General features: G+C 35.3%; 1 protein-coding gene and 1 pseudogene across 1 annotated transcript in view; one reads left to right on the top strand and one right to left on the bottom strand.

Moving 5' to 3' along the window:
* Positions 1-22880, bottom strand: part of NSL1 (NSL1 component of MIS12 kinetochore complex) — a 35430-nt gene that overhangs the window by 9452 nt on the left and 3098 nt on the right. The window contains exons 2-4 of the mRNA XM_047840801.1: positions 22208-22283; positions 17895-18025; positions 16268-16322 (exon numbers count right to left, since the gene is read on the bottom strand). Coding sequence (XP_047696757.1) covers positions 16268-16322; positions 17895-18025; positions 22208-22283 — 262 coding nt within the window. The remainder of the gene's footprint in view (positions 1-16267; positions 16323-17894; positions 18026-22207; positions 22284-22880) is intronic.
* On the top strand, positions 16800-16895 carry LOC125155876 (uncharacterized; annotated as a pseudogene).

The following is a 22880-nucleotide window of genomic DNA, read 5'->3' as shown; positions in this document are numbered from 1 at the left end:
AATGGGACAAAAGTTTTGCAGCAGGCCTAGAGAGCAACCAGTCCTGCTTAGAATAGGAAGACAAAAGCCTCCCAGAGGAATATCTCCAAGAAAAAGGAAAAGGTTTAAAATGGATTTGATGGATAACCTAAAGTGTTTACCACATTGAGAGGAATTTTATAGTTCTACTGAAGTGTTTGGGAAAGAATTAGTGATAGACACAACAGCAAACAAAGCAAACAGAAAAATAAAGCCATTATCATTCTGAAGGAGGATGGGAAGCTGTTCAAGAAAGAAATATACTCATAGTAATGATTACCTGACTCATACTGAAGAACACTTATATAGTCATAACAATATAAATACTAAATATTACTGATTTCTTGACAAAAGTGAGAGATTAAAAGCGAAGCTGATGACTGTAGATTATTCTTTGAGAAACTTGGCTATGAAAAGGAAATAGGAGCACAGAGAAGAGAAACCCAATGGCATAGTAACTGTCTACTTAATCCCAACAGCCCATTCCTGTAGTAGTGTGGGGTGGCATCCATTAACAATCAATCTTGTGTATTACCATTAGTAACCCTGTGAGGCAAGCAGGTTTCATCAGCCGCCTTTTATAGATAAGAAAACAGAGCTGTGAGAACTGAGAAATGATCTAGAATAGAACTAGAACCCACATTTCCTAGAATTCAAAGCACATGCTCTTTTATGTTCTATATGTAACTTTCCAAAATAACCATTTTGTCTGGAATTATACTATACTCATAACAATATAACAAATGGTCAAAAATTAGTTCTAACATATTAAAAATCTCTTGAAATAAAAATAAATTATGTCTGGTAAAAACTAAAAATAGAACAATTCTAGAGTTAACTCTGCGTTAACTATTAACATTATAGTACCTTCTTTTTTTTTTTTAAGGTAATTAAATTCCTTTCATTGAAAATTAAGGAACATCAATAATTTTAGGAAAAAAACCAAGCACACAAAGATTTTAAAAAGTACTATAAGAGGGGAGAAAACAAACACACAATTAAAAATGATCACTAACATATGTGAATATGTTGCCTATAAACACATCAAAATAGCATTTTCCAACATTAATATCTGCTTAGAAAATTTCAAAATATATAAAACTTTCACTCCCTCACTCAAGATTTTTAAATCAATTTTTCACTTCTCACTAGTAAAAGCATGTATGTACCCGTTACACAAACATCTGACTTAAGAATGTATCACATGCACAGAGCTGGCACCTGCCATGTAGGAGACTGGGGATGGGCTTCCTCTAGAAGCATTCCCAATGGCCTTCTCTCCATAGCTTTCATGGGAACATCTTTGTGACACCACTTCCCTCTCACTGCAAAGGTGTTTAGGGATCCAAACCGTTCCCCCCAAATCCTATTTAAACATCTGTAGTGGAACTAATGTACATCTGAAATGTGATTTTCCTAATATTTTTCAACATTAATGTGTAGTATTTCAGCTACATTGCAGGAAAAAAATGGTCTTTAAAGGGTAGCCTAGAAACTTACCCATTTATAAAAATACCACTTGCGAACTTTTTCAGGGGGAAAATGTATTTCAAATTCCAAAGCTCAGATTAAATAAGAACTTCTGAAACATAACCATTTGAAAGCGGGTTACTACCTGTAAATATTCTGGCAGTGGCTTAAGCAAGCCGGCATTATTAGGGAAGAAGAGGAACTATGTCTAAGTCTTCTACTTGTAGGGTCAGCAAAAGAACTGCAAGTATCAAGTCTACTATAGAGAAACTTAAAATAGTTCCTTGTCATCACTATATGTTTAGTGAAGGACAGGGGGAAGAAGGCAGTCTTTTCAATTAACATCAAAGAACGTAAAAAAAAAAAAAAAAAGACAATATAGAAGCAATTATTAGTTTTACTAATAGGATCACAAAAGGTTATAACTGACAAACAAAAACTCATAGGTAGACAACTAATCAGAGGATTGCTGCAAGGATATTAAAAAAAAAAGTTTGCTCTTAAAAATGTGGAAGTTAGGCACCCTTGAGGACATTGCCTTCCCTAGTCACTTGCCTTCTAAAACATAGGGAAATGAAAAAGTGGAAATGAAAGATTGGGTAATCAACCTAGTTTTGCTTTCAGGTCACTGCACTGACTAAACTGGGAAACATGAACATCTAAAAGCCTGCACAAATTCAGACATCCAGCAAAAAAGCATTAACTGAGGTCTTCCTTTCTATTTTCAATGCATTTTATGTGCACAAATGAGCAAGCATGCATACCAAGGGATATGCCTTTCTAAAGGGATAACCAAAGGCATGAATGAGAACCATGAATTGAAAAGTAGCACCCCTGCTGAAAACGAAACAAAAAACTAGCAGTGATTTATGACGTTCTAGAAGATAACCCTTTGCTACAACTTGAACATAACTGTTGAACACACCTTCTGGGTAGCAGACACATATTCCTCTGTACCCACTCCCACCTGCTCCTCACCAGCATCTTTAGTACTGAAGAGATGTCTCTCTCTTAAGGTACCATATATTTTCACACTCCTAGCCTGTGTTTGCTGGCCTGGGCCAAGTCTCTAACATTCTCCTGTAATGTTCTTCCTCTCTATTCCCCCCACTCTAGCCATAGTGGTCTTTTATTCCATAAATACTCAAGATCAGTCTTGACTTAGGAACCTTGTTCTAGCTCTTCCCTGATTGAAAAGCTCTTCCTCTTGATTGTCATAGGACAAATTCTTTCTTGTTACTTCCTCAGAAAGTGTTTCTCAATGTAAACACATCACCCTCTCACTGATTACTTGTTTACTTTTATATTTATTTGTACTTTTCTTCTCCCACTTGAACATAAGCTCCATAGAGCAGGGACCTTGCTTGTGTTGTTCACCATTATCTCCTCCACAGTGAAAACAGTTCTGGCATATGGTAGGCCTTCAATAAATATATTGAATACATGGATGAATAACAGTCGCTTAGTATTTATTGAGCATGGTGCTATACACTGGCCACGTAGAATGCAAACACAAAGTAAAAAAGCTCATGGAACTTTCACTTTTGTGAGACCATAAACAAGAAAATTCACAAATGTAAACAAGTGCTATTAAGGAAATAAACAAGTATTATGATGGAGTACTAGGAAAAGGCTATTGTCATTAGGGTGGTTAGGAAAGATCTCTCTGAGGAGGTACCGTTTAAAAGAGTAAGAAAAGAAAAGATGCCACCTTTAGAAGCACCAAGAAAAAGCATGTGTGAAAGTGAGGCACTTTCAAAGAACTGAAAGGTGGACCATAGGTCTACAGCAAAAAGGAAAGTGGGGGCCAGATCACATAAGGGAATGTTAAGAAGTTTGAAATGTATTTTATATATGTATACATATTTGATTTTTAAAAAATGTTTATATTTTATTTTATTTTTGAGAGAGAGACAGAGTGTGAGCAAGGGAGGGGAGAGTGATGGAGACAGAATCTGAAGTAGGCTCCAGGTTCCAAGCTGTCCAGCCCGACGTGAGGCTTGAACCCATATGAACATTAAGATCATGACCTGAGCCAAAGTTGGACGCTTACCCAATTGAGCTACCCAGGCACCCCCATATATTTTTTTAATTGGAAGATTTTAGAATTTTCAGCAGAGGAATGAAAGCTCTGTGTTTTTAAGAGTAGACTCTGGTCAAGTTGTTCTTGGAAAGTCACAAAACTCCCCAGCTTTGTCCAAAATATCATGGGATAAATACAGAAAATTAAAAAGACATATCCCAAAGCATATACAAAATAAACATTTCTATGAACCAAAAAAAGTAGAAGAGAAAAAGCTGTAAGTCAGGCCAAAGTTGCAGACCCACCAGTAGGCAGACAGTAGGTAGGCAGTAGGTAACTAGGAATTTGCTTCCTGTAACATAAAGGGGGCCCAAAGTGCTCCAGAGGAGCAGGAAATGGGAAGAGTCAACTTTGCAGTATGAAAACCACAGGTTGAGATACTGAGTTTTCCTATCCTGAAAAAGACCTGCCATTAACCACAGTCAGGAGCTGAGGCATACATTAGAAGTGATGGGAGGCAGACAATATTTCAAAGCCTGGGCCTGGACCAAGCTGCCTCTGACTTAGTGACTAGACTCAGTGTCTCCTAAAGTACACTGGAACAGGGGCCCCATGCTGCCAATGCAAGATCGGCTCTTGCCTGAGACTGTTCAGGAGCAGATGAAAGGCAACCACACAACTACCAGACAGGAAGGGGGGTGGGGGGGGTGGGGAAGCAGTGACAATATGAAAATAAGCACATAAATAATTTTAACGAAAGTGTTTGCAAATCAAAATTCCAAAATACATGAAAAAATCACAACCATGAATGACAGCCAATATAACTAATTTGAAGGTGAGAAATTTACTGCAGAGGGCATAAAAATAGAACAATCTGAAAACAATTTTAAAAGTTTAGGATCCTCTCATAGCTAAAGGAAATCATAATAGACATGACAGCAGAAAAATAAATTATCAAATAAAAGTGAGAATAATACAAAAATAGAAGAAATGATAAAGAAGCAAAGTTCAAAGATTAGGTTAAAGATTTTCTAGAAGATAGGAGTCGTCTGATTAAAAGTATACTTGGAACTGTGAGTGGAACATGGGAGGAAAGAGGAAGCAAACAAAACAAATAAAAAATCCCACCCCCCTCAAATATATATATTTAAATAAAATTATGTGTGTGTGTACAAAGAAATTACGAATAGAGTTGAACTATTTATTACGCTGTTGAGTGAAAAAAAAGTCATAGAATGTATTACATAATACTTACATAAAAAAAATAACTCGGGGTACCTGGGTGGCTCAGTCGGTTAAGCGTCCGACTTTGGCTCAGATCATGATCTCATGTTTGTGAGTTCGAGCCCCGTGTCCGGTTCTGTGCTGACAGCTCAGAGCCTGGAGCCTGCTTTGGATTCTGTGTCTCCTTCTCTCTCTGCCCCTCCCCTACTTGTGCTCTGTCTCTGTCTCTCAAAAATAAATAAATGTAAAAAAAAATTAAAAATAAATAAATCATAACTCAAACCTCCCTGTGGCTGTCTGCCCATATACAAATACACTGATAAAGATCTAATGGGGGACCTGGATGGCTCAGTCAGTTAAGCATCTGACTCTTGATTTCAGCTCAGGTCATGGTCTCATGGTTATAAGATCAAGCCCCACGTCGGGCTCTACACTGGGTGTGGAGCCTGCTTAAGATTCTCACTCTCCCTCTCCTTCTGCCCCTGCCCGGCTCACACTTCACACAGGTATATACTTTCTCTCTCTCAAACCTCCCCCCCACCAACAAAAACAAGCAAAAAACAAGTAAACTGATAAAGATCTAAAATCAGACATATCAAACTGTTAAAGTAGTCGTTTATTTGAAGGTGTGTGGGATCAGGCAGACTTGGAAGGACTTTCATTTACTACTATATATACACTATTATTTTAAATTTCATATTAAACTTATTTTCACTAATTATAAAACTAATTAGCACAAAAACTAATTACAAAAATATAATTTAAAATACTAACAAAGATTTATGGCAGTTGAATTGGAAGACTTCCACCATATACTTAAAAGAGTAAATTGCACATAATTTGAATACACGAATCAATTTTCTATAAAATATATTATGCCCCAAATGTCCAATGCATATATACTCCTGTATGATTATATGAGTAGAGAAAAATGGATAAAAGAATTCGCACCAAGTTAACAGTGTATATCTGAGAGGAGGCCAAAAACAAAAAGTAAAAAATAGAATGCTATCCTTATTTTTTTTTAAGTGTATGACATGATATATATACACGTATACATAATTTTATGTATGTATATACATATATACACACATATATATGTATATGTACATATACATATATATGTATATATATACATACACATACATAATATTATATATTTATTTCACATATATATTATATCACATATATCACATATATCACATATCACAAAAATATTATATATTTATTTCACTTCTTGAGCGTAAAATGCCAGATAATGATCGTAGAGAGCTAGCTAGGGATATAGTAGTAGACAAAACAAAGTCTTGGTTCACAGGGGGTTTATAAAACAGTGGGGGGAGAGATGAAGACAATAAAATAAACAGAAATTATAGTTAAGTGGTGAAAACACAAAAGCAGGTTAAGGGGACAGAGTATGAGCAAGGGGGTCAGAAGGGGATGTGACATAGGTTGTCAGGAAAGACCTCTCTGATGAAGTAACGCCTTGAACAGAGAGCTGACTGAGGTGAGTCAGGTAGGTGGTTTCAGATAGGAACCAGGGAACAGCCAGATAGGAACCAGTGCGAAACACACAGGGCCAGTGTGTGGCACGTCCTTGGGGAAACAGCAAGAATGCTAGTGTGGCTGCAGCACAATAAGGAAAGGTGACAGAAGAGACCAAAGTCAGAGATGAAATCAGAGAATCAGCCATGGCCCAGGTCAGAGAGGATCTTATAGACCACGGAAGCAGGATGGGGAGTCACTACAGAGTGATAAGCAGGGGGTGACATGACCTGATTATGCTTTAAAAAGAATCCTTGGGATGCTGTGTGGAAAACTGGAATAAAAGGAAGGAAACCAGCGAGGAGACTATTGAAGTAATCCTGCTGAGAGAATATGGGTAAGAGAGGTAGTAATGGATTTGGTGGAAAGTGGCTGAATTTGTAATATGTTCTCAAGGTATGGGCAGAAAAATCTGCAGGTGGACTGAAGGTATGGGAGTCAAGCAATAATCATGTATGTTCATATAATGTGTTTCTTATCTTTTAACATTTTTAGAATGTGAATGTATTTTACAATAATCAAGAAAAAGCAATAAAGTCATTTTCAATGTTAAAAAAATAAGAAAAAATACACACCAAACAATACACTAAATAAAAATAAACATCTAGACACATTGTGGTAAACTTGCAGAGCATTAAGAATACAGAGAAAATCTAAAAAGTCAGGAAAGAAAAAACAGACCATCTTTAAAAGAATGGCATCTAGAGTCTCAGGAGATTTCTCATCAACAATGAATGTCAGGCACCCAAATTGGAAAAGGAGAAATAAAACTATCACTATTTGCAGATGATATAATATTTTATATAGAAAATTCTAAAGAATCCACTAAAAAAATAATAGAATAAATGAGTTCCACAATGTTGCAATATACAAGATCAATAAATAAAAATCAATTCCACTCTTTTATAAAAGCAATGAACAAAGTGAAAATAAAAATTTTTTAAATTCCAATTACATTAGCATCAAAAGGATAAAATACTTGGGAATAAATGCAACAAAAGAAGTGCTAAAAACTAGAAAACTTTGTTGAAAAAAATCAAAGAAGACCTAAATAAATGGAAAGACATTTTTTTGTTCATGGATTGGAAAACTTAATATTAAGATAGCCTTACACCCAGATTAATCTACAATTTCAACACAATCCCTATGCCAATGCCAGCTGGCTTCTTTGCAGAAATTGACAAACTGATTCTAAAATTCATATGGAAATTGAAGGGACCCAGGAGAGGCAAACAATCTTGAAAAAGAACAAAGGAGAAAAAGAACAAAAGAATCAAAGTACACTCTGATTTCAAAACTTAACTGCAAAACTTTATTAAAACTTTAATAATCAAACAGCCTAAGGATATAGAGACCAATGAAACAGAATTGTAAATCCAGAAATAAACTTGCACATTACAGTTAACTGACTTCCAACAAAGTTGCCAATACCATTCAATTAGGTGAAAAAATAGCCTTTTCAACAAATGGTGCTGAAAACAGTTATACGTACATATACAAAAGAATGAAGTTGGACTCCCATCTCACACCATATACAAAAATTAACCCAAAATGGATCAAAGACTTAAATGTAAGAGATAAAACTATAAAACTCTTAGAAGAATGCACAAGTATAAATCTTCACGACCATATATTAGGCCATGGTTTCTGAGATATGACATCAAAAGTATAAGCAACCAAAAGAAAGAAAATAAATTTGACTTACCAAAATTTAAAACTTTTGTACTGCAAATAATACCATCAAAAAAGTGAAAGACAACCCAAAGAATAGGAGAAAGTATTTGCAAATCATGTATCTGATAAAGGACTAGTTTCCAGAATAATAAAGAACAATTACAACTCAACAATAAAAAGATAAATAACACAATTTAAAAATGGTCTAAGGATTTAAATAGACATTTCTCCAACGGAGATAAAAAAAATGGTCAAAAAGCACATGAAAAGACGCTCATCATTAAAAATCATCAGAGAAATGTGTATCAAAATCATAGTGAGATATCACTTTCTACCTATTAGGAAGGTTATAAACAAAAAGACAAACATAAGAAGATTTGGTGAGGATGCAGAAAAAATGGAACCCTCATATGCTCCTGGCAGAAATGTGAATGGTACAGCTGCCTTGGAAAATAGTTCAGCAGTTCCTTAAAAAGCTAAACAGAGTTATCGGCAACCCCAATCTTAGTTATATACACTCAAGACAGTATATATACACACAAAACTTGGTACACAAATGTTCGTAGCAGCATTATTCACAATAGCCAAAAACAAACAAACAAACAAAAAAACTAGAGACATGTCTCTATACTGGGGGTGCCTGGCTGGCTCAGTCAGTAGAGCATGCAACCGTTGATGCCATGAGTCAAGCCCCACATTGGGCATGGAGCTTATTAAAAAAAAAAAGAGTCTTGGGATGCCTGGGTGGCTCAGTCAGTTAAGTGTCTGACTCTTGACCTTGGCTTAGGTCGTGATCTCATGGTTTGTGAGTTCACGCCCTGCATCAAGCTTAGTGCGGAACCTGCTTGTGATTCTCTCCCTTTCTCTCTCCCCACCCCGCCTCCTCTCTCTCAAAATAAACTTTTTAAAATATCCCTACACTGATGAATGGATAAATAAAAATTATATACATGAAAGGGAATATTATTTGACAATAAAAAGAAATGAAGTAGTGATACATGCTACAACATGGATGGACTTTGAAAACACTATATTAATGCAAAGAAGCCATTCTTAAAGGACTACATATTGCATGATTCCATTTATATGAAATGTCCAAAACAGTCAAATCTATAGAGACAGGAAGAGATTGGTGACTACCTAGGGCCAGGGGAAAGAGATGAGAGATGGAGAGAATGGCTAAGGATTTCTTTCTGAAGTGATAAAAATGTTTAAAAATTGATTTTGGTGGGAATGCAAGCTGGTGCAGCCACTCTGGAAAACAGTATGGAGGTTCCTCAAAAAACTAAAAATAGAACTACCCTATGACCCAGCAATTGCACTACTAGGCATTTATCCAAGGGATACAGATGTGCTGTTTTGAAGGGATACATGCACCCCAATGTTTATAGCAGCACTATCAAAAAATAGGCAAAGTATGAAAAGAGCCCAAATGTCCATCGATGGATGAATGGATAAAGAAGATGTGGTATATACATACAATGGAGTATTACTCAGCAACCAAAGAATGAAATCTTGCCATTTGCAACTACGTGGATGAAACTGCAGGGTATTATGCTAAGTGAAATTAGTCAGAGAAAAACAAAAATCATATGACTTCACTCATATGAGGACTTTCAGAGACAAAACAGATGAACATAAGGGAAGGGAAACAAAAATAATATAAAAACAGGGAGGGGGACAAAACAGAAGAGACTCATAAATATGGAGAACAAACTGAGGGTTACTGGAGGGGTTGTGGGAGGGGGGGTGGACTAAATGGGTTAAGGGGTTTCAAGGAATCTACTCCTGAAATCATTTTCACACTATATGCTAACTACTTTGGTTGTAAATTTAAAAAAATTAAAAATAAAATTAAAAAAAATTTTGGTGATGGTTGTATAACTTTTTTTTTTAATGTTTTTATTTATTTTTGAGACAGAGAGAGACAGAGCATGAGCAGGGGAGGGGCAGAGAGAGAGGGAGACACAGAATCTGAAGCAGGCTCCAGGCTCTGAGCTGTCAGCACAGAGCCCGATGCAGGGCTCGAACTCACGGACTGAGATCATGACCTGAGCTGAAGTCGGACGCTTATCCGACTGAGCCACCCAGGCGCCCCAGTTGTATAACTCTTAAAGCCATCGAGCTGTACACTTTAAATGTAAATTGAGGGGTACCTGGTTGCCTCAGTCCATACAGCATGATACTTGATTTTGGGGCTGCTAAGTTTGAGCCCCACACTGGGTGTAGAGCTTACTTAAAAATAAAATAATGGGTGTAAGTGATGAATCACTAAACTCTATACATGAAACTAATAATATACTATATGTTAACTAACTGGAACTTAAATAAAAACTTGAAGAAAAAAATAAAATCTTTTTTAAAAATTAAATAAAATAAATAAATAAATGTGTAAATGTGTAAGATATATAAATTATATCTCAATAAAGCCATCCAAAACATGAGTGCCAAAGATAAGGATGTAATATATTCCCTATGGTAAATGAAAGTAAGTACAATACAATTCAAGAGCTAGGATGAAGTAAAAACGAAGAGAGTCAGGACGCCTGGGTGGCTCAGTTGGTTAAGGGTCCAACATCGGCTCAGCCCGCATTGGGTTCACTACTGTCAGCACAGAGCCTGCTTTGGATCCTCTGTTCCCCTCTCTGCCCCTTCTCTGTATGCGCACGCTCTCCCTCTCTCTGAAAAATAAACATTAAAAAAACCCCACAAAACTAAGAGAGTCTACCACCCTCAGACTTTTACTTAAATACCTAAAGAAGCACATCAGCAAGGATAGTGAACCTAGAAGGAAGGTCATGAGATTCAAGAAATAGTAATCACAGAACTTGGAAAATTTTGTTGATAAATTTAATCCTTGAGTGCAGAAAAGTAGTAATGAGTAAACTGTTTTTTAATAAAAGAAAAACTAACATTCTAGACACAAAGAAAAACATTGAGGAAGAGGTGTGCTTATTCAGTGGGTAAAGTGTAATAAGGTCCTTGTCTTGCACAGAAGGGGACTTGAAATAATCAACAACTCCACACTATGTTAGATAATTTTAGAATTCTAGTGTGCTACAATTTTATAGGTAACACTAAAAGAAAAGAAACACAGCATATAGCTTCCAAACCAGAAAAAAAAAGAATAAAGAAAATTCTACCAACATGATAGAAGGCAAAAGAGAGAGAGAGAGAGAGAGAGAGAGAGAGAGAGAGAGAGAAAGCAGTCAAAGAAAACACCTATATTTGCAAACTAAAAAATACTCAGAGCTAGACATGTCAAGACTTGGAAATATGGCTAAAGCAGGACTTAGCAGCCTTCAATGTATTTATTGAAAAATAACTCTCAAACAAAGTGTTCAACTCAAGAAGCTATAAATTAGAGAAAACTCAAGAAAGCAGGAAGACCATACTAAAGATAAGATCAGAATTCAAGGAACCAGAAAACTTTAAAAAAAAAAAAAAAGACTAAAAGCTGACTTTTGAAAAGACTGTAAAAACAAACAAAACCTAAAGCAAGATATTACGAAAAAAGAGAAAGCATAATCAATGTTAAGAAAGAAAATAATCATATGCGAAGGAGATTTTTCAAATAGAAGCAGCTAGTATATACAATTTCACACCAACAGACTAAGCACATGGATGAAACAAATACTACCAAAATATTTTCCAAACAAGTATTACCAAAATCAATTCAAGAAAAAAAAACTGAAGAAATAATCATTAACTATATTAATGGTTAGAATACCTAGCCAATGGCTAAGTCAAATAGCACCCAACCACCCAGTAGGCTCAGTTTTATAGATGAATCTTATCAACTTTTCAAAGAGCAAATAACCTCTATGTTTACAAACTGTTTTATGAGGGCAGTGTAACCTTGATGACATTAGAAAAGGACAGCATGTTTTGTTTTTAAGTTAATTTACTTATTTTTGAGAGAGAGAGAGGATGTGAGGGCATGGCTGGGAGAGGGTCAGAGAGATAGAAAGTGAGAGAGAGAGAGTATCCCAAGCAGACTCCACACTTCAGAACCCAGAACCCAACTCAGGGCTCGAACTCACCAACCGTGAGATCATAACCTGAATCAATCAAAATCCAGAGCCAGACACTTAATGGACTAAGCCACCCAGGTGCCCCAGAATAGCATGTTTTAAACAGCACATGTTCATTTTGTGTGTGTGACTACAGATGCAAATATACTAGAGGTAAATATATTAAACAAAGTGTAAGTATAAAGTATATGCAAACTTAATTCCACAGTGTATGAAAGAAAAAAATACATTACTAAATGGGGTTTTCCCTATAAATGCAAAGATAACCAACAGAAAAATCTGTCAATGTTTATTTACCATATTAACAGAGTTAGAGACAAAAAGCATACGCTCTAAGGGCACAAGGGAACTTTATGAGTGGCAGAAAACATTCTATATCTGAATTGTGGTAATAGTTACATAGTTGTATATATCTGTCAAAACTCAAACTGTATGCATAAAATTGATGTACTTTATTATATGTAAATTATCCTGCAATAAAGTTAGTTAACAAATATATGATCTCAGTTGGGGCAAAAAAGTATTCAATAAAATTATACACTTATTCATAATTTTAAAATATTATGACCACTATCACTGCTACTAGTCACCATTATACTGGAGATTCTAATCAATGTAATAAGACAAAAAAAGATGTGCAGGAAAAAGACAAAACTCATCATTACTTGCAAATGGTACGATTATCTATATTTTAAAAAATCTAATTGGAACTAGATAAACCATTAGAACTAATAAGAGTTCAACAATAAAAATCAATGGTGTTCTTAAACATTAGCAATATTCAATTATAATATGTAATCCCAAAATGTTACCAGTTATCAACTCTTGATTGCAGTTCAGGTCATGATCTCACGGTTCGTGAGTTTGAGCCCCATGTTGGGTTCTGTGAACTGAGCATGGATTCTCTCTCTCTGTCTCTCTCTCTCTCTCTCTCTCTCTCTGCCCCTCCCCTGCTTGCACACACACTCTCTCTCTAAAAAAAAAAAAAAAAAAAAAAAGGATCCAGAAAAGACCCCCAAATATATGGAAACTTAGCATATTAGAGTGTGACATTACAAAGCAGTGGAGAAAAGATGGGGGTGGGGGGAACTATTATTCAATAAATGATGCTGGGACAACTGGCTATCAGAATTAGATTCCTTCCTAAAAAAAAAAAAAATTCAGATGGATACAAGACCTAAACTTGATAATCGAAACAATAAATATCAAAGGACCTTTATGTCACTTGGGTAGAGGATTTCTTAAAGACACTCAAAGAACAAATTATAAGGGGAAAAACCTGGTAAATCTTATTAAAATTTACATATAATGTCATTATAAATAAAGTTGAAAGACAAGCCAAAAATTGAGAGCAAGTATTTACAGTGTTTATAACCAAACAATCCAGAATATGTGTACATGTGTATGGATATGTGTCTGTATGTATGACTCTTAGAAGTGAATAAGCTCAAACAACTCAACAGAAAAATGGGCAAAGAATATAAATAGAGGCAACTCACAGAAGAAACTGTAGGAAACATAAGAAAGTATACTCAACCTTTACTACTCAATGCCTATCAAATTGGCAAAAAAAAATTTTAAATATGTGTATATGTATGTGTATATATGTATATATCAGATATACAAATATACATATACATATAATATATATACATATGTATATATATACACACATATAGAAAGCTTTACAGTAACAATTATTAGCAAAATATGGGCAAGAATATGTACAATGTCAAGAGGGGAAAAGTTACAGAATATGACCAGTATGATATAATTTATATAAAAATTAAAAAACAAATGCCACATATTATTTATGGTTACACATCCATAAAGTAAAAGCATAAAAATACAGATAGGAAAGAGCCACTCAGCTTGAAGATAGCGATTACTTCTAAAGTAAGAGGAAGGCAGGATAGGATGATGAGGGAGTAAAGAGAACATTTCAACTATATCCATAGCTTTTAGTTTCTAAAAAGGTCTGAAACAAATTTGGCAAAAATGTGAACAGCCCTTAAATATGGGTGGTAGCAACAAAGATGTTCGTTATGTCATATTCCATATTTTCTATATGTTTGAAATATTTCAAGAATTTTTAAAAAATCAACTCTTCCCAGGGTATTTGGGTGGCTCAGTCAGTTAAGGGTCCGACTGTCAAGTTTGGCTCAGGTCATATCTCTTAGTTTGTGAGTCTGAGCCCTGCGTCAGGCTCTGTACTGACAGCACAGAGTCTGCTTGGGATTTTCCCCTTCTCTCCCTTTCTCTGCCCTTCCCTGCTCACATTCTCTCTCTCAAAATAAATAAACTTTAAAAAAAAGTCAGCTTTCAAATAAATTTAGTATCATTTAATACTCTAACAAAAAGAAAAAAACTTTCAAGAAGTTCCCATAAAAGTTTTCCCATGCAGCTTATTCAGACTTTTAGGTTCTATACAAATTTATGCTTTCTATTTTCCTCCTAAGCCATTTTAATTAATTTTGCATGATTTTACCAGTTTGATGTATTATAAGCTACACAGTATCATAAGGTATGCCACTATAAATGATGGGATTTATAATAAAGTTATTATTATGTCGTATTTCTTTACAAACTTGTACTTATGTATTTTAGTTCTATATTATAGAACTCCTCATCTCTTGTGATTGATAATACAACCTCAACAAGTAGGCAGAACAATGCTATAATATAGGCAGAACAATGCTACAATATTTAGTGACAGAGCTGGAATTAACACCTAAAGCATCAGGCTCCAAATGTAGAACTCACCATAAAGAAACTGAGGTTAAAGAAATCAAGGGACTTGCCCCAAAATATACAGTTAATAAAACTGTAAGTTAATTTTGCTATGCTTAAAGAACTAATGCTACTCTAAGTTTATAAATATTATGAAAATGTAGAATGACAAAATCTCAAAATGTATCCAAAACACAGATTCTAATTATTCCTCTGCTTAATTCTGAAGTCAGAATCATATGATACAGAGGATATTTTCCACTAGTACTACATAACTGGAATGGTAGGAATAAAATCACATAGACCTTCAAAAGATCATTTAAGTAAATTTGTTTTCCCTCTTAAGATAAAAGGTTACAAATTTCTTTAGAGGAAAATTAACTATATCTAAAAAGTAATACTTGGGGGGCTCAGTCAGTAGAACATGTGACTCCTGATCTTGGGGTCCTAAGTTTGAGCCCCATGTTAAGCACAGAGTTTACATTAAAAAAAAAAAAGTAATACTTGGGTAATTATGATATCACAGGTATCAATTATTATTTTTACGTTGTTCAAAACAAGCATATGTCAACCACTGCATTTTGGCAACTTACCCTTTTTAGTGAGCCATGACAATTAAGCATTAGGTCCCAGGTTAATTTTTATTTGTCAAACACAGTGAATGCTGTGATTTTAACAAACTTCAGAGTATGTTTACACTTGTACATCCCCTTCTTGGTTTATCTCATTGGCTTTAGGAGGTTTAGGAGCGGTAGGGGACATGTTAGAAAGTGGTGCACAATTTGACAAAGATTAACTACTCAAAGCCGTAAGTTTATAAATAGCCCATACAAATAAATCAAGGTCTTAACTGTTTTTCTAATAGTTCAGAAATGGTACTTCTGAATGCCAAAGGAAAATACCAAAAGGTCTCTTAGGAAAATCTTTTCAAATTTTTAAATGTAAGAATACAGCATTTTAAAAAATATATAGATCCACATTTTTAGCAATGCAAATTCTATTGCTAAATTTACATAAATTTGTATCAATTTTACTTCTCTGTGTTTTAAAGGATGCATCTAAATGGAAACAGAGTTGAGTTCAAAGGTATATCAAGTATGCATATCTCTTAAGTTCAACATTATATTTTTATTGGATTTTATTTTGTAAATGATGAGAAACCAATGATGGTTATCACCGTGGGAAGTGACACTACGAAACTTTAATAGTATAACTTTAGCTGTAATTCAAAGAATGGATAGTATAGTAGCAGCTAGAAATGGGAGGGTATTACAATAGAAGTTAGAGATTGAAAAGGTTTTATAATAGTCTAGGTCAAGGGAGAGCTTTATACAAATTCAGACACAAATTCAGATACTCCTGGAGATCCTGAGTCAGTATGTTTGGAGCAAGCTCTCATAATCTTAGGTGAAGAGCTAAACACAGATGACTGGTAGTGAGAGCATCAAAGGGAAGATACCCTTCACACTGACACCTTTAAAAGAGTATCAGGGACTCATAAAAATTACAAGCAATGCTTCACTTGTACCACAAATGAACACTGACTCACCTGGATCAGGGTCATATTTTAGGTCCAATGGATGTACAACAGGGTGGTACTGCTTCTAAACACAATATAAATTAAACAGATTTAATCGTTTAATCCTTCATATAAACATTTCCTTCAGCTAATGTAAGCACATATACTATTAGTCAGTAGAATCCTTTTTTTTGGGCGGGGGGAGAGACGCTGAAATCTGCTGGAGAGGCGAAAAGTTCAAAGGAAGTCTGAATTACAAACTAAGTCTTTTATAGTAGCGCCACCTACTGCGTACACTAAGAAATAGCACCATTAAAAACGCCGAAGAAAAACGAACAAGGAAATTAAAGGCACGGAGACTGGATTTTGGATTTAAAGGACAAGGTAGTCTCCAAATTACGGACAGACTGTTTTTCAAAAGTTCCTTTTAAGGCGTCTGGGACTCAGAGCTCCTATGTCCACAGCAACTCTGTTTCACGCTACCATGTCAGCACACTAAAGCCTACACACCTTTTGATACGCTGGGACTGCTAAGAGCGGAAGTACAGAAACAGGACCCACCTGCTGGCTTCGGCAGCACATATACTAAAACTGGAAGAATACAGAAAACTAGCACGGCCCTTGCACAAGGATGACACAGAACAGGATCCACAATTCAGCAAAAAGAAAAAGGAAAATGTTCTGCCTTACTCCTGTCCAAAGCCAGCAGGAGACAAAAATGTTTTCTAAAAGAGCTGTCTTTAGTATCCTTACCCCATCCATCCATTTTTCATCAGTTTTTAAACTTCCATTTCACCCAGGCCTGCTAACTTTCTCTCTTGTATGCAATACTGATTACTAGGTTTCTTTCCAGGAAAGAAGAGGGTAGTAGTAGGGAGAGAGAAAGTAAATACATTTTGAATGTTTTCCCTAGGAAACACTAAAAAGCAGTGGGGGGGAATGGAGTAGGGTATTCCTTTGAGAACTGTTATAGCAGAAAATAAATTAAAAATTCTGCTTATATTTTTTCTCATGGAATAATGACTAAAAGTTTTAGGTAAAGTAACCATCTTTACTGTCTAAAACAATTCCTGACAAAAAAATTAACAAGAAGATTTATATGTGAGAGTATGCTAATTTCAAAAATTAATGACAAACAGTATAACATAATCTAAAGCAACACGTATTTCGCACTCCAGAGGCAATGGCATTCCCAGCAAACCTACCCTCGTCCCATCATGACTTTCGGAGCAAAACAAATTACACACAATTCAGAAAGCAAATTTCGGTGTTATGAACAGGTACTCAACCTTCATCATCAGTTTAACTAAAGGGTCTTCCAAAATATTTAAACATACACAAATAATATGCAAACACAAACGACACACAGAAAGAAAAGGCTTAAAAGATAAATTTATTTTGCCTTCTTGGTCTCAGAATTGTAAAGTCATTGTCAGTCTTTCATCTTCAAATTCTATTTTAAAATCAGCTGTGTTTAAAATCTGTATGACTTAGAATAGGAAAAAATCTTACAAGAGACAAACAGTAGTAATTGAGGAAGAAAAGGCAAAGAAAACAAAATGTCATTTATGCCACATAGATCTTATACTTTAATTTTTTTATTATAGTAAAATAGACATTACACAAAATTTACTCTCTCAAAGATAAATCATCTTACCAGAATTTCTTGTTTTGCTTTTATGGTTTTGATGACACATTCAAGGATCTTTCTGGGATACTGCTTACGTTTTGTGGCTATATCTACTATGATTTCATCAAACTGATCTTCAAGTACTTTGATATCAGAATCTATTTCAAGAGAAAAAATATTAAAAATTTTCTTAAAATACATTGATTATATTCTATATAGTAATGTAATACAGATAAGCTAAATTTAGAAAACAAAAAATAATTAAGAAAAACAAATACGGTAAGTTAATGTATGACCCAACTTTGGTGATTAATTCATTTACTCGTTGAAAAATCAATTACTGAGCACCTATGGGAAGCTAGGCCTAAATCAGAAAAATACAAAGATGAATATAACGTGATCCCTGCTCTCTAAGGGATCACAGTTCACTGGAAGAAACAGGAAACTACAAAACAACTTGATAAATCCAACAGAGGTATGAACAAAATGCTATTCAGACACAGAACAATGGAACACTAACTCTGCTTGGGGAATTTAAGACTTTAAACAGAAAGTAACATTTGAGCTGAGCCTTGAAATCTAAATGTAAATCCATTAGATTAAAAAAAATGTAGGAAAAAATACAGAGAGAAGCATTTTAGTCAGAGGAAACTGTATTTGCAAGATCATAAGAGTTTTGGGGAAACTATTCTAAAAGTTCTAAATGGCTGCAGGATAAAGCATAAGGAAAGAAGGATGATATAATTACAAAAGAACTAGACTGTAAAGGGCATTTAATGTCACAGTTTCTAACATGTTTTGAGTTTATTGTGTGCTGCACCAAAGCTGTGACAGTAGCATAGAGTTGGTAAATCTGAAATAGACACAACTGGATAAATAGTAAGAAAAAGTAAGAGACACAGTGACTTTAGAATTTCTTTGATTTAGCTAAAACTATGTTATCCATTGCTTTCCTGTTTTAAAATAGTGACTCTCAAACTTCAGCAGAATGAAAAATCACATGGGGACCTTGTCAGGAGTACAGAAATTTTGATTCAACAAAGGCCTCTGAAACGGAGCCCCAAAATTAGACACCCCGGATGAAATGAATGCAGATGGTACATCAACCTTATTTTGAAAATCATCTTAGGGGCGCCTGGGTGGCGCAGTCGGTTGAGCGTCTGACTTCAGCCAGGTCACGATCTCGCGGTCCGTGAGTTTGAGCCCCGCGCCAGGCTCTGGGCTGATGGCTCAGAGCCTGGAGCCTATTTCCAATTCTGTGTCTCCCTCTCTCTCTGCCCCTCCCCCGTTCATGCTCTGTCTCTCTCTGTCCCAAAAATAAACGTTGAAAAAAAATTTAAAAAAAAAAAAAATCATCTTAATAAGTAGTTAAAAATACTAAAGAGCTAGGCCATTGGCTTAACTGGCCTTACAGCACATGCGTTCTGCTGTATCAAAGTCTATGCTGGAAATGTATCTATTTTATTGAGTAGAAGCTTCCTTAAGAAGTCTGAAATAATAATATACATATTTTTGGAAACATTTCCAAACATTGTTGATATATATCAGCATATATATACATACTGGGTAAAGATTAATGACCTATATCAGGTATCTCTCATTCATGTGACAAATACTCATTAAGTCCAACTAAATTACTTCTTTTGAGAGTATTATAAGAAAATCAGCCATTGCTTACTTTGAATACTCACTTAAGTGGGCAGCCCTCCCTAAATTTCAATTTGTCCATTTAAAAAGTTCAATCATTAGCCTGAAATAATAATGTACTATTTCACAGTTTAAAAAAAGTCCCCCAGCTAAATCTTTTATGTAGGAGGAAAGTGGTTTCTCAGCGCCACCTAATGATAAAGCTACAAAACTGAAATGTATAAACAATTTGAGGAGGGAGGATTTTGTCACCCAATGTAACAAGTATTTACTAGGTACTATGTGCCAAGCTAAGTGTTGGAAATATAATGATAAGAAAAATAAATATAGCCCCTGCTCTCAAGGAACTTACACTTTAATTCTTAAATGTACCTGGTCAAACCTAAAATCAAGTCCTTTCAGGGTAGTTACAGAGGAAAGAAGGTTGATTTCACTTGTATATTCATTCATTCTTTCATTTCTCCACTCATTTCTAAAATGATCCCCGTGAACAAAACAGACAAAAAAACCCCTCTCCTTTGTGAAATTTACTTACTGCTTCTGTGTATTAGATCAGATACAAATCCTTTTAATTCTATCTGCTGAATATCCCTTGAACCCTTTTCTCTCCTTTCCTACTTAGGGCAAGTCTTCACCATCTTTTACTGTACTACTGTAATAACTTCCCTAAGATCAGCCTGCCTTGAATTTCTCTCTTCTCCAATCCAACCCCTACACAGCGGGCAGGTAGCTTTCTAAAACACAAAGCTTTTCATGTAAATTCTACTTTAAAAATCTCCACTGGCTTTCCATTTCCTACAGGATAAAATGCAAATTTCTCAGCAAACTCTCAGGGCTCTTTGTGATATGGCCCAAATTTATCTATCTGGCCACATCTGCCATTAGTTTCCCCAATTCATTTTTGGTATTTTCCAAACATATCACTCCTTTGTGCCTTTGCGTATGCTGTTTTCTTTGCTTCAAATGTCCTTCCTCCTTTTCATCTAGCATGCTGTCATTTATTAAATGCATTTAATTTAATAACAATCCACTCTGTTAGGTCTTCTCCCCCTTCCCAAACAGCATAGTAATTCTTCGTCCATTTCCTTCCATTAACAATGAATTCCTAAATGGTAAGGACCAGGTATTCTCATCTACGTCCTAGAATTTGGTATAATGCCTGGTGTTATCAAGTGCCCATGAAAGAAGGTAAAATTGTAGTATTCTCAACTATTTCCCCTCACAGTTGTAAGGAGGAAAAGGAACAAAGAATAACCATACTCCAGCTAGGCTGCCAATTTATTAGAAAATACATATCTTAATCTATAAATTGATGAATCATATTGCTAAAGGCAGCCTGGAGCAAACAATAAAGCAATTCCAAAGTGACTTCACAGAACAAGATAAAGATACAGTAAAGGCTGTGTAGTTTGAAAATTCTCTTGGGGCGCCTGGGTGGCGCAGTCGGTTAAGCGTCCGACTTCAGCCAGGTCACGATCTCGCGGTCCGTGAGTTCGAGCCCCGCGTCAGGCTCTGGGCTGATGGCTCGGAGCCTGGAGCCTGTTTCCGATTCTGTGTCTCCCTCTCTCTCTGCCCCTCCCCCGTTCATGCTCTGTCTCTCTCTGTCCCAAAAATAAATAAACGTTGAAAAAAAAAATTTTTTTTTAAATTAAAAAAAAAAAAAAAAAAAGAAAATTCTCTTAGGTGATTGTGATACACCCCCTCTCCCCTACTAACTGGCAATCACTCTGATATTTGGGAAATCTAATGTTACTGCTTTTACCATTTTAACATATAAACCAGAAAGTGAACATCGGTGACTCTGAAGAGATAACTATAATAATCCCAAGGATTAGACATGAAATTTTCTGGGCAAAGTATTATCTTAACGTTGAGAAGAAAAATTATAACCACAGAGGTTACTTGATAGGCTTGTGATCAGCTCAAGAGTATAACTGCATTAAGTGATATCAAGTAGTGATACCAAGTTATGCTGGTCAGCATCTCTAACATCACTATGGGGAAAGACAAGACACTCTGACCCTCTTGTCAGGGTAGTCCTTCTCTCAGACATTGTTGGAAAATTCTGCCTCTCTTCCCACATAGATCATTCCTTTTCTACTAATTTTGTCCTTCCTACACTGACTACTTTCTGTTAAAACTTTGATTTCTTCAGATACGTCAAAATCATTAGTTAGTACAATCAAATCTTCTTTGAAGAAAATAATCTGTCTTTAAGGAGGTTTCTCCATATATTTACCTCATACTTTACATGGCACTCTTATAATTTAACTTCATACTTCTAAGGGTACTTCACTATCTACTCTAAGGATCGCCTGTAAAACTACAACTTGATTTATAAGGCATTAATCACAGAAATTCTCTGGGCCTGTTTTTTTTTTTTTTTTTTTTTGTCTGGAGATAGTTGTACAGTATTTTCCAGTAAACTACTAACAAGGGTACTTTCAAAGATTAATCAGATTCTTGTTGAGAATGCCAGACAGCATATATATAGAATCAAGGTACCTACTGTATTGTTTGCTTCAGATTTATGGCTTCCATAGTCTTTTAGATTCATTTCCTTCCCCCATCCCCCTAGTGAAGGAAATTTTTTAAATGGGACACTGAAAATGGGGATTAAAATTAGCATCTGAAATAAAGTTAGCTACAAAAATAACTCAGAAATGACACAAGGAAGAAGTTAATACACATACCCATAAAACTATCTGAAGCTTCCTGCCATGCTTGGCCATTAATGCTGACATTCTCTTGCACAGCTGATTCAAAGGTCTGAAATAAATTCACAATACTCAAGTCACTAAAAATAACTTTAAATATTGAATTAAAACATTTTCCAAAGTAAGAATTTCAGATTTGTAAATAACATCAAGAAAAGTAGATTAGCTTATTAGTATATTCTTTTCAATTAAGTACTATTCCATCAGTCATTGATTCTTTCTACATTTTAACTCTGATTTAGAGTCAGTTGAATCTCAAAGGGATAAGCACTACCTACATATGCTGCTAAATGAGCGTTGGTGTTAACAACAGGGAAGAAATGCCTAAAAGATAGTGAAATTAATTTCTACTTCATAAAGGACTCTATTTTTTAGAGATGTACACTGAGATATACAGAGATGAAATGGCATGAGATCTGGAGTTTGCTTTAAATTAGGAAGTGTAGAGGCACCTGGGTGGCCAGTTGGTTGAGCATCTGACTTTGGCTAGGGTCAAGATCTCACAATTGGTGAGTTAGAGCCCCATGTCAGGCTCTCTGCTGTCAGCACACAGCCTGCTTTGGATCCTCTGTCCCCCTCTTTCCCTATCCCTCTCGTGCTTGCACCCGTGCTCTCTCTTTCTCTCAAAATAAATAAACATTTAAAAACA

Source organism: Prionailurus viverrinus, chromosome F1 (genome assembly GCF_022837055.1).
Source record: "Prionailurus viverrinus isolate Anna chromosome F1, UM_Priviv_1.0, whole genome shotgun sequence".
In the NCBI taxonomy this organism is placed as follows: domain Eukaryota; kingdom Metazoa; phylum Chordata; class Mammalia; order Carnivora; family Felidae; genus Prionailurus; species Prionailurus viverrinus.
The sequence above is the reverse complement of the archived record's forward strand: the minus strand, read 5'-3'. Positions and strand labels throughout refer to the sequence as shown.